This window comes from Alnus glutinosa, chromosome 7 (assembly GCF_958979055.1).
Source record: "Alnus glutinosa chromosome 7, dhAlnGlut1.1, whole genome shotgun sequence".
In the NCBI taxonomy this organism is placed as follows: Eukaryota; Viridiplantae; Streptophyta; class Magnoliopsida; order Fagales; family Betulaceae; genus Alnus; species Alnus glutinosa.
Genome location: NC_084892.1, coordinates 11,656,154 through 11,668,015, shown reverse-complemented (window position 1 = coordinate 11,668,015; position 11,862 = coordinate 11,656,154). Strand labels below are relative to the sequence as shown.

The following is an 11,862-nucleotide window of genomic DNA, read 5'->3' as shown; positions in this document are numbered from 1 at the left end:
TTCTCAATTTTATTTTTCCCTAATCGAAGAAGGAAAGAGTTACAGGGAGGATAGTTCCCACTCCTAATCCGAATGGAAGAAAGAGTGAGTGATCCTAAAACCGAAAATAGGGTCGGCTCCTCAACATAAACTAAAATAGTGCGAGAAGAATAATTACAATAAGTAGAAAATGGGTCAAACAAGTGACTCGGTCCTTTTAAGAGGCCGCACAATGTGGTTACAGAAACAAAAATGGCACAAATTAAGGCGAACTTATCTGAACCCCTACTTGGAACCAACAACAACCACTGGAAAAGGGCTAAAGCAGAATATACACTATCTTAGTCTGATGTAGGGACTGCAGAAAAGAGAGGAACCAATACAAATTCGGTTACAAAAGTCTCTACTATAAGATCAAATCGTCTAAGAGTTGGGAGCCAGCAACCCGCAAAACAAACAAGTTGCAAAATATAAAAAGAGCTGCAAAACACTGGAGAAATAAAAATACAGGAAAAAATAAAAGACAACAAAAAAAAATCCATGAAACAGTAATACCAATGGATGGCATGGCGGAAGACGGTGGTAGAACTGCTCATTTATAAACCATGATCGAACGGCGGCGGAATACGAAGTTATTCAAGGGATTATGTCTTTAGCCATTAATTGTCTTACACAAAAAATTCCCAAAACAAGCAATCACTTTAAATTACATTGACATAATATTTTATTAAACCTCATTATTTATATAATAAATTAATAATTCACAATTAAAAGCACATACTATAATTCATAATAGCAATGATTTTTCTCACTTGACTCTCTTACGTTACACTAAACTAATGGAATTTCTCTCTCTCTCTCTCTCTAAAAAAAATTATAGAATTTGTGTAAATTTCATAGGTTAGAGAGATGACCAGTTTCCTTGTTCAACTATAATTCCACTTTCTATCAAAGTAGGAGGCTAATAAGAAACCCCTTCTCTTCTTTGATCAATAGTTTAATAGGATTATGATTACATAACCTTTCACTTAAGTTTAATAATATTTGGAGTCGAATTGTTTACATATATGCCAATGTTCTTAAGATAGTTTTCGGTACGTCAGCATAAGCTTTTAGAAAGTTCTTCTTATCTTTTCCTGCAAAACAATGAAGGTCGGTAAGGCTGCTTGTTGGGGGTGCAAGCTGGTCCCACTCTGATGCTTAAGTCAGTTCTTAGGAGAGTGTGTATTAATGCCTAAATCAAAATAATTTTAGTTAGAGTATACTTGAATGTTTGTACGTATTTAAAGTAAAGAGTTGAGTTGGTTTTCCCCGTATATGGCGGAGACCAACTCCCTAATCTTGGGTTCCCATGTGTCTAGAACATGGGTCTTCATTTGCCTCTAAAACGTGGATTCTCGCTCCCCTGGATCGTGTGTCCCTACATTTCGGAACATGGGTTCCCCCATAGCCGGAATGTGGGACTCGACGTCCCCTAGAAACCTCTCGGTATCTCGGAACCTTGATCTCTCCATAGCTTTCCGCGGGTTGCTCCTGGATGGGCTCAGGTTTCCCTGACCTTGTTCTTGAATGGGCCTGGGCCTTGGGCTTTGCCAGCTAGCTTACAGGGCTGGCCTTCTCGGTTGATAGATGGGCTTAATTAATAAATAAGCCAATCTGTTAATTGTTAAGGATATTTCCCAACAGTTACCTCTCGATTCCTCCTATCCAAGACACTCTTCAGTTGGGGGAATCATTTGGTTTTAATTGTCTCGGGCTTCGTGTGCAAACCTATCAATCAATTGGTCACTCAGTCATTCGCATCGTAGTCTGCGCCTCGTAGTTCATGCGCATGCCTATTGATTGCCTCGAGCTTTGTGTGTACCCTCTCTTCACCCGATTTGACTCCTCGATTCCTAGTTTCCGTGGGATTTTCGTGTGCCCGCATATCCTTTCAGTATGACGCTTAGGTTCCTGGTCTATCATACCCATTTTTCATTTAAAGTACGACTTTTGGGCTTCCGAGGACGGTTCTATAGAAACCTTCCCTATTTTCCCATTTCATTTAATTTTGCTTGTTTAAATTTCTCTCGCTTTCTAACTTTTCTCGAGCATTCTTGATCCTTTGGTATTATTGAACTCCAGCAACTTCTTTCTTAACTCCGGTGGCACAATGTCTTATTCTATTTTCGGCGAGTATCCATCTCACTCCCGAGATCCTATTTCGGATCTTCCCTTCAAGGACGAGGAGGTCCATCAACTCGAGTTGGTGGTGCAAGATCCTGTACAACTCGAAGAGGAGGCTCAGGGTCATGTAGCTTGTGAGTTGCGTCCTTTAGAGGATCATAATGACCGAAGTACTTGGCTAAAGATGAGCCAATACTCTAGCATAACTACGACATTTGTCCTTTTGTCAACATGTACTTCCAAGATTCGGTGTCCCAAACCCTCGAAGGTCGTGAGATCTGCCTCTACGAGAGGATGTTCATGTCAGGACTTTGCCTTCCCTTTCCCCTGATAGGCCGAGAGCTGGTAAACTTTCTAGGGATTGCTCCGAGTCAGATCTGGCCGAATGGGTGGAGGCATTTCTTTGCCTCGTATCTTCTTTGGCCTACTGTTCTGGAAGGGTGTCGGATGTCTGTCTAAGAGTTCTTCATCATCTATCACCCCACTGCTTATGATGACGGGGCCGTGGCCTTCACTGTTCGCCAAGTTCCCATTTTCATATGGTTAACACGGCAATCACTCCAACAATAAAGACTGGCCCAACAAGTTCTTTTACATCTCAGGAGATTGGGAATGTCCTGCTTCCAAGACCCTTTCGGTAGATCAGAGGATCCATCGAGAGTGGAGGCGTTTGGAGAATGACTGTAAGTATCGTCTCTCTCTCTCTCTTTTTTTTTTTTTTTACACCACCTTTTTCCTTTTTGGTCAGGGAGGGAGTCCCCCCCCCCCCGAGTTGAGTGGGGTTAAAGCTGAGAGGGTTGCCACAACGATAGAGTTCTCTGGGGTGGCGAATAACTTTCCTCGAATAAATTTTAACAATATCGTCACCGATGATAGTATGAAGAGGTACCTCGGGTACATGATTCCCGAGGGTAGAGTCCCTCTAGATAAGAATGGACAGGTTAAGAGGGATAGGGTAACTTAGGCCCCAAACAAGGGGAAAAAGAAGGTGTCTTAGGCTCCAAGGTAGCCTCCATCCAAGGCTCAAAAGAGAACTCTGCAGTCAGTCAGCAAATTAATGGGCAACGCCATCAGGTTCGGAGGTGGTGACTCTAACGGCAATGGCTAGAGAGTTAAAACCATGGCTCGGAAGAGGCCTCGTACGCCCGAGAAAGGGGAGGTGATGAGGCCGAAAAAAGGACTAAGCATGCTAAGATAAATCAGCATCTAAAGGAAGTCCTAGCCGATTCAGAGGCCTGCTACGTCCACCCGAGGATCTTCGTCCAGACCCCTTCTGCATTGGTCGATGAAGAGATATCGGACCGAGAGGAAATTGAACCCGTGGATGCTGTGCATGTCTTGGATGGATCCGAGTCTGAAGATTCGGATATCGAACCTTTTGTTAAGAGGTCGAAGGCGAGTCTTTTTCCCTCTCTCCCTTGATTGCCGGCTCCTTTTTCTTTACTCCTCCAGCCCCCTTGACTCCAGGGGCGGTTCTTGTCGAGGATACTCCTAAAACTTCCTAGGTTTTGGCCGAGACTTTTGAGACCTTGCAAATCCCGGCTACGGAAGAGCTGAGGATGTCTACTCCGATCTCAGAGCAAGAAGTACTGAAGGCACCCTCGCTGATCTCGGAAGAACCAAGAGCACCTACAACGACTCTGGACACAAGGGGAGACACTTTTCCTTTCGAGACTCGTCCCTTCACTCCACCTGGAGTTAGGCCTTTGGGTTTTGCGAGCCCTTCCGGGACGAGCAACTCCAGGAGGAAGTTTCCGATCAGATGTTTATTGGATGGCTTGCTTGGTTGCCCTTTAGAGGCTGTTAGGGCTGTGATTCTGAAGAACTTTCTCCAAGGAAGTGTATCCTGCCGGGTGCCTCCCGAGAGGTTCACTAATATTCTGGTCCATCAACAGACTGTGGTATGAATGTTTGTATTGATTTTTTCGCTCTTTCCTTTATCTTATGGGTCCTTCTTAACTCCTTTATCCTTTTCCAACATGCTGTTAAGTTTATGGCTCTATATGATTAGCATACCCAGTTCCTTCGAGGTTTCCCTTAAGAGGTGGTGGAGGTGAGGGCCCAAATGAGGAGCTCAGAGTATGAAGCTTCTCGATTGAAGAACCTTGAACCTAAGGTCAAGAACCTTAAGAAGATTTTGGCTGAATGAGACCAGGAGCTCACAGAGATTCTACGAAAAGAGGCTTTTGTTGAGGAGAAGGTTGCTTCGAATGATAGTTTGACCGCCTAAGTTGGAGAGCAGTCTTGGAATGTGTCTGATTTGTAGGCTAGACTGGATAATACCGAGGCTAGGTGATGGGCCTTTTCAGTCAGAAAGGCTCTCGTGCAATCTAACTTGAATGTTGTCAAAACCAGGCAAAAATATACAGGAAAGTCGGGAGGCTTTGACAAGAAGTTGGAGAAAGCCGAAAGCCGAGGGAGGAAACTCAAGAAAAAGTACCAACATGAAGGGTCGAAAGACACCCGGTTCTTCAAACAATTTTCTTTCCTCCCTTGGGTTCGGGACTAGAGTTGGGCTCGAGGCTTTCATTGGGGGTTTGAAAGTTTCCAGGCGCTTCTTCTTTACCTTGAGGCCTTATGGTTTCAAGCCAAAACTGTGACTGCAGTGGAATTTTTTAATCTCTTTGAGTCAGCTACTACCGAGCTCATTGAAATGGGGAGAGACTTGTTTCTTGATGATCCAAGGTGGGGGCAGTGAGCTAGTTATCCTGAGGACCTAGACTTGCCTTTAGTTCTTTCGGATGTTCTTGAGACTTCTTCTAGCAGTAGGGCTTTTGATGCCTCTGGCGGATCTTAGTTTTTGGATGTTTAACTTTTGTTTTTTGTAACTCCGGTAACTTTTGCTTCCTCTTGTACAAGACCAACTTTTGTGATGAATGAAAAGTATTTTGTTTTTCATTCATGTAAAAAATTGTCTTTGTGTTTGCTAGATCTTTATGTTTCCACATAGTACCCCTGATTACCGAACTTAAAGAATTTTAAGCTCGGTAATTCAGGGAGACTTGTACTTAGCTTGTTTTGAAGCTAAGTGGAAAAGTGTTATCTTTTAAGCTCGGTAATTCTGGGGTGTGGGTACCCCTAAAATTTTGTACTTAAGCTTTGGTTGAAGCTAAGTGGAAAAGTTTTATCTTTTTGGGAACTTGTCTCGGGAAACATAGCCCCTCTACTTTTGTACTTGAAGTTTCGGTTGAAGCTAAGTGGAAAAGTTTTTTCTTTTTGGGAATCTGTCCCGAGAAACATAGCCCTTCTACTTTGGTACTTGAAGCTTTGGTTAAAGCTAAGTGGAAAAGTTTTATCATTTTGGGAACCTGTTCCAGGAAACATAGCCCCTCTACTTTTGTACTTGAAGCTTGTTAAAGCTAAGTGGAAAAGTTTTATCTTTTTTGGAACCTGTCCCTGGAAATATAGCCCCTCTACTTTTGTACTTGAAGCTTGGTAAAGCCAAGTGGAAAAGTGTTGACGTCTCGGTAATAAATGACAAGCAATGGCTGCATGAATCATAATCTTTATTCACTTTGAAAATGAAGAGCATAATACATGATCCCATTCCAGATAATACTTGCGTAGAAGCTTTGCGTTCCATGGTCTCGGGAGCATCTTCTTGGTTGTTGATTCGAGATGATAAGCTCCCTTGCGGTGGCACTTGACAACTCGGTAAGGGCCTTCGTATATTGGACCTAATTTTTCCTCGGTTGGGTCTTTGGTAGCCAGAGTCACTTTTCGCAGAACCCAATCGCCAAGGGTGAAAGATAGAGGCTTTCACGGTCTTATTGAAGTACTGTCTATTCTTTCCTAGTAGGCGGCTAATCGAATCCTCGTTTATTCAAGTTTTTCATGTAAAAGGTCAAGATGTAAGTTGATTCTTGAGTTGTTGAGACCGGGATTGTAATGATGGATCCAAAAACTGGGAGAGCCAGTCTCTGCTAGGATGACGGCTTCTGTTCCAAATGTTAGAGAATAAGGTGTCTCTCTTGTAGTGGTTTGGGAAGTAGTCTGGTATGACCATAATACTTTCGGGATATATTCTACCCATCCTCATTTTCTGTTGGGAACCTTATTTTTAGAATCTTCTTCAAAGTCTTGTTAGTTGCTTCCACTTGTCCATTGGCTTGGGGATGAATTGGTGAAGAGAAGTAGTGTCGGATTTTGAGCTTGGCACACCAGTCCCAAAATGGATTACAATTGAAATGCGCGCCATTGTCGGTATCCAGGGCATGGAGTATTCCGTACCGACACACTACTGACTTCTACAAGAAATTCTTCATGGTCTCGGTAGTAATTGTTGCCAGGGGCTCCACTTTTGCCCATTTGGTGAAGTAATTCATAGCAACTATAGGGAATTTGCAATTTCCCTTTCCGAGGGCATGGGCCCTACAATGTCGACCCCCCATTGAACGAATGGCCAGGGTGAAGAGATGGAGCTCAACTCTGCTGGGGGACGCCTATCGACTTTTGCAAACCTCTGACACTTGTTGTAGTGCTTCACCATTTCAGAGGAGTCTTAGTTCATAGTTGGCCAATAGTACCCGGCTCTTACTGCTTTGTGTGCTAGCATCCGAACCCCCGACTGGCTACCAGAGACTCCTTCATGTATTTCCTTCAAGACATACTCAACTTCGGGTTTGGAGAGGCATTTTAGGATCAGCAAGGTGTACCCTCGACAGTATAAGACATCTCCAATGAGGGTGTACCGAGCAGACTGCGTTCGTATTCTCAGAGCCTCCTTTTTGTCTTCGAGTAGCTGTCATCTCTGCAGATATTTGATGACATCCATGGCCCAGTAGGGGCTGTCATATATGTTGTTGATCTGCATTACCGGCTCGGGAATAACTATAGATGGTTGAGTCAAGACTGTCACCTTTTGCTTTGAGGCTTCGATCTCTTGATCCATCCTTGATCCTATCCGGGCCAGTGAATTGGCTTGGGTATTGTCAGACCTCGGGACTTGGGTAATCACCATCCGGTTAAATTGATCTTGGAAGCTTTGGACCTTGGCCAAGTACTTTATCATTTTGTCTCCTCTGGCTTTAAATCCTCATTGTATGTGGCCCACCACCACCTGTGAATCACTTCGAATTTCAAGATTTCTTGCTCCCAATTCTTTTGCTATACCGATTCCTACCAAGACCGCCTCATATTCTGCTTCATTATTGGTTGTTGGGAAGGCCATCTTTATTGCTACTGAGACCACATCTTTATCCGGGCTGTTAGGACGAAACCAGCTCCGTTGTTGGTTTGGGTGGATGATCCATCCACATAAGCTATCCAGGTCTCGCCTTTGGGTAACTCCTCACTCTTCGGGATGTTGGAAAAATCAACAATGAAGTATGCTGGGACTTGCCCTTTGATTGTTGTCCTTAGATGGAATTCAACGTCGAATTCCCCGAGCTTGAATGCCCAGTTGACTAACCTTCCCGAGAGGTTGGGTTTTTGCAACACCTTCTTCAAAGGATACTCAATAAGCACTTAGATGGCATGTGCTTGGAAGTATGGCCTAAACCTTCGAGCCGACACGATCAAAGTGAACGCTAACTTCTCTATCCGAGGGTACCTTTCTTTAGCTCCATGCAGTGCTCTACTGGTAAAGTATACCGACTTCTTCTCAGATCTTGGTTGAGCTGAGAACCGAGGGTGATACAGCCAAGTAAAGATAGAGGATCTCTACCTCGGTTGCTCAGCTCAGTAGGGGCGGATTGGTTAGATATTCTTTCAACCGGCTAAAAGCCTCTTCGCACTTGTCGTTCCAAATGAATGTTTTTTTAAGGATCTTGAAGAAGGGCAAACACTTGTCAGTTGACCGAGAGATAAAGCTGTTTAAGCCCGCTATCCTCCCGGTCAGTTGTTGTAGCTGCTTTGTTGTCCAGGGGGCTTGCATATCTAGCACAACACTGACCTTCTCGGGATTGGCCTCTATTCCTCTTTGTGAAACCATGAATCCTAAGAATTTACCTGAGGACACTCCGAAAACGCATTTGGCTGGGTTCAACTTCATCTTGTAGCTCCTTAGGGTGTTAAAGGTCTCTTTAAGATCTGCTATATGGTTTGTTGCTTGTATGCTCTTAACTAGCATGTCATCCATATATACCTCCATATTCCTTTCGATCTGGTCTCGGAACATCTTGTTGACTATCCTTTGATAGGTTGGTTCTGTGTTTTTTAGACTGAAAGGCATCATCTTGTAATAATATAGTTCCCAGTCGGTGATAAAGGAAGTCTTCTCCTGATCAACTTCATGCATGTGAATTTGATTATATCCAGAGAAGGCGTCCATGAAGCTGAGGAGCTCATGTCCCAACATGGAGTCAACCAGTATGTCCATCTGAGGGAGGGAAAAGTTGTCTTTGGGACATGCTTCATTCAGGCCAGTGAAGTCAACACACATCCTCCATTTGTCGTCTGTCTTCTTTACCAACACTACATTCGCCAACTAGTCAGGATAATCGACTTCTCGAATGAACCCAGCTTGCAGGAGCTTTTCTACTTCTTTTGACATTGCCTCATTCTTGTCGGGAGTGAAACTTCTCCTCTTCTGTTTGATTGGCCGGTGACTCGGATTAACATTTAGCCTGTGAGTCAATACTGAGGGATCAATGCCCAGCATATCTTCAAGGCTCCAGGCGAACACATCTGCATTATCATAGAGGAAGGCAACCAAGGATTCTTTGATCAGTGGAGACAATTGGGATCCGACTCTTATTTTTCTTTCTGAGCTCCCGATCTCGAATTCCTCCATGTCCTTGTCTGGCTCCCTCGATTGTGATTATTATTTCTCCTTTCCATTGACTTTGACCCCGGGAGCATCCTTTAGAGTGATATTGTAACACTGTCATGATACCCATTGGTCTCCCTTTGACTTTCCCGACTTCGTGCTCATTCAAAAACTTCATATTCAGATGCGACGTGGAGGTGACTGCTTTTAGCTTGTTGAGAGCCGTCCTTCCAAGGATTGCGTTGTAGGCCGAGGGATGGCCTATCACCCGGAACTTGACCATTATAGTCTTTTGTCTCGAGTGGTCCCCTGTTGTTACCGGGAGTTCAATAGAGCTAACTGGTTGAACTTGCTCCCTTGCGAAGCCCATCAAAGGATATCTGGATGGGACAATCTTATCTCGACTTATGTCCATATGAGTGAATGCCGACCAATACAGGATGTCGGTTGAACTTCTGTTATCCACAAATATCCGGTGGATAATGTGGTTGGCCACTTGCAACATAATGACCAGGGCATCAATATGGGGAAGGGACACTCTCGCATAATCTTCATCTAAGAACCCCACAACCGGGGGTTTCATTTTTCTGAGATTTGTGAGGACTGTTGATTTGCAAGGCCTCCCAATTTTTCCTTTGCCTAGCATAGGCCTTCCTGTCAGTGCTAGACTCTCCACCTCCTACAAACCCTTTGGATATCGTCTGAATCTCAACTATGACACACTGATCTCAGTGATCGAGTTTCCTCACACTCCTGTTCCTGCTTCTTTCTCTTTGTGGCACTTCCCTTCATGGCTCTTCCCTTCTTCTGGGCTATGGTCCCGAGGTGGGTTGTTCTGAGGCTGTCTATCTCTGTTCTGTTCAGGTTGGGCTCGGTTATCCATAAGGAAATTGTAACACCCTACATTTTAAGACAATGTGTCTTAAATAGAATTTAAGATCTATGGCGATCAATTCACACTTTTAATTGCTTGATCGACATTATTCTGATAAATTGCATCTTTATGTGCTATCTGTTCCAAAACCTAAATATTTAAGTAAATTGATTGGAATAATAATATCTCTAATATTTTTATACGAGAATATTTTGTAGAATAATATTATTAATATATAATATTATTTTGAAATATTTATTGTACAAGATATTATTTTGATATAATATTATTTTGTATAATAATATTATCAATGTAATAATGTTATTCAAAAATTAACATTATTTATGAAACAAACTGGACTCAAAATAGGTTTAAAATTATATTCTAATGAGTTATTAAATGGTAAAGACCTGATATAAAAATATTCAAAAAATATTTTATATACAGATTAATTGAATCTGCAGATTAATTGAATCTGGGTGAAGGAATCTTCTTCGTAATCTCTGTGCGTCATTCCCCTTCACGTCACCCTTGCTACACGCCTATTTAACAGACTCTCCTTCCCCTTCTGAAACTCGCACTTCTTCCTTCTTTCTCATTCCTTCCTTACTCTCTTCAATCTGAGAGACAAAAGAGACGGTGAGAGTGAAAGAGAGAATCATCCCCTTTCTCTTCCTGATTTTCTTTTCTTTCCTCCTTTTCTCTTTTCTTCCTCTTACTCTTTCTCTTCCTTTTTTCATCCGAGTCTCTAAGCAAGAGACGATCGTGGGGAGAAGGGAGAGCTAGAAAGTGAGGGAAATAGAGAAGGGAAGATGAGGGAAATTCGGAGATAAAAGGGGGAGATTAAGTGAGTCTGAGAGAGAATTTGAGAGAGCGACCTGTATCCTCCATTTCTCTTTTCCCATTCGCCTGGTTCCCTTTCTTCTCTTCTTCCTTTTTTAAGACAGAGAGGACGAGAGAAAGGGAAAACGAGATACTTGAGAGAGAGACAGCCGAGAGGGAGAGAGTGAATCAGAGAGGGAGAACCGAGAGAGGGAAACCGACGGAGGAGAAGACCCAGAACCGGAACCCGTCAAACCCGACAGACCCAGAAGAACCGGAGCTGAAACCCGACTCTCCGGCGAAACCCAGACCCGATCCTCCATGGGTCATCGCCGGTGACGGTCCCAGTAGCGGTTTCCGGCGGTTCTGGCCGGAAATCCGGTGACTTCCATGGGCAATTTTCTGGTGAATTTCCCCAGCCTTAAATTCCTGATGATTTCTTGTAATTTCTGTTTGATTTATTGTGGTTTTTTGTTGTGTATTTGGATTTATTGAGTATTTGGATTGACCCGATTGTGTGTATTTTTCTGGGTAGAACCCGTGTGTGTGGATGATTGGCTTTGCCTCTGTTTTGGGTCCCCTGTCTCGACCAGCCGTGTGTGTGTGTGTGGCGTTGTTTTGACCGGCTAGGTGTACTGAGTTGTGTGTTGTTTCGGTTGTGTGGACTGGACTGCGTTTTGGGTTGTATGGGTGAGTTTTGATTGGGTTTGGTTGGTTGCTAGGTGTTGGGTATTTTCCTTGATGTATTTTGTGTACTGTGTTTTAGATAGGTCCTCGATTAGCCGGTTTTGGGTGGTGTAGTATGTATATGTTATGATACAGTGTATTTGGTGTTTTTGTACCGGTTGTGTGAAGTCGTGATGGTGTTCCTGTTTTGGGTTAGGGTATCTTAGAACTATATTTTAGTATTTGGTTTTATGGTTTAATGGTGTGATGTGTAAAATTGAGGATAAATGGGTTTTAATAGAATTTGGTTAACTAATTATGTAACAGGAGAAGTGTCTCAGTTGTGATGTTGGATAAATAGTATTTTCAAAGGTTGGATCTTAAAATGAATTGCAATATGGATTTCAAAATAATCAATTAAGATTTATATAAAGTTTAAAAGTAGATTTGGGTTTTAGAGTATCGTTCTATTAGTAGATAAGGAAATAATTGGGTATGTTAGAGGATGTTAGTATTTTTGAGTAAATGATAAACACTTTATAAGGATTTTTAATATAGATATAAAAATGACAAACCAGATAGTTGGAAAAGTGAATTGATACTAATATCATATATATATATATATATATATATATATATATATATA

At 42.6% G+C, this 11,862-nt stretch overlaps 1 protein-coding gene across 1 annotated transcript; it reads right to left on the bottom strand.

Annotated features, from left to right (window-relative positions):
• Positions 1-8,572: 8,572 nt before the first annotated feature.
• On the bottom strand, positions 8,573-9,437 carry LOC133873245 (uncharacterized). Its single transcript, XM_062310975.1, has 2 exons — positions 8,981-9,437; positions 8,573-8,772 (listed from the first exon to the last, which is right to left on the bottom strand). The coding sequence occupies exons 1-2, from the start codon at positions 9,435-9,437 to the stop codon at positions 8,573-8,575; spliced, it is 657 nt and encodes a 218-aa protein (XP_062166959.1).
• Positions 9,438-11,862: the final 2,425 nt, after the last annotated feature.

What these genes read in the sequence shown, in the direction of transcription:
- LOC133873245 (XM_062310975.1), bottom strand. Translation starts at nt 9,437, where the DNA reads ATGAAACCCCCGGTTGTGGGGTTCTTAGATGAAGATTATGCGAGAGTG. An exon ending in AGTCAAAGGGAGACCAATGG is followed by an intron (nt 8,773 to 8,980) that starts GTATCATGACAG and finishes ATGATAATGCAG; the next exon opens with ATGTGTTCGCCTGGAGCCTT.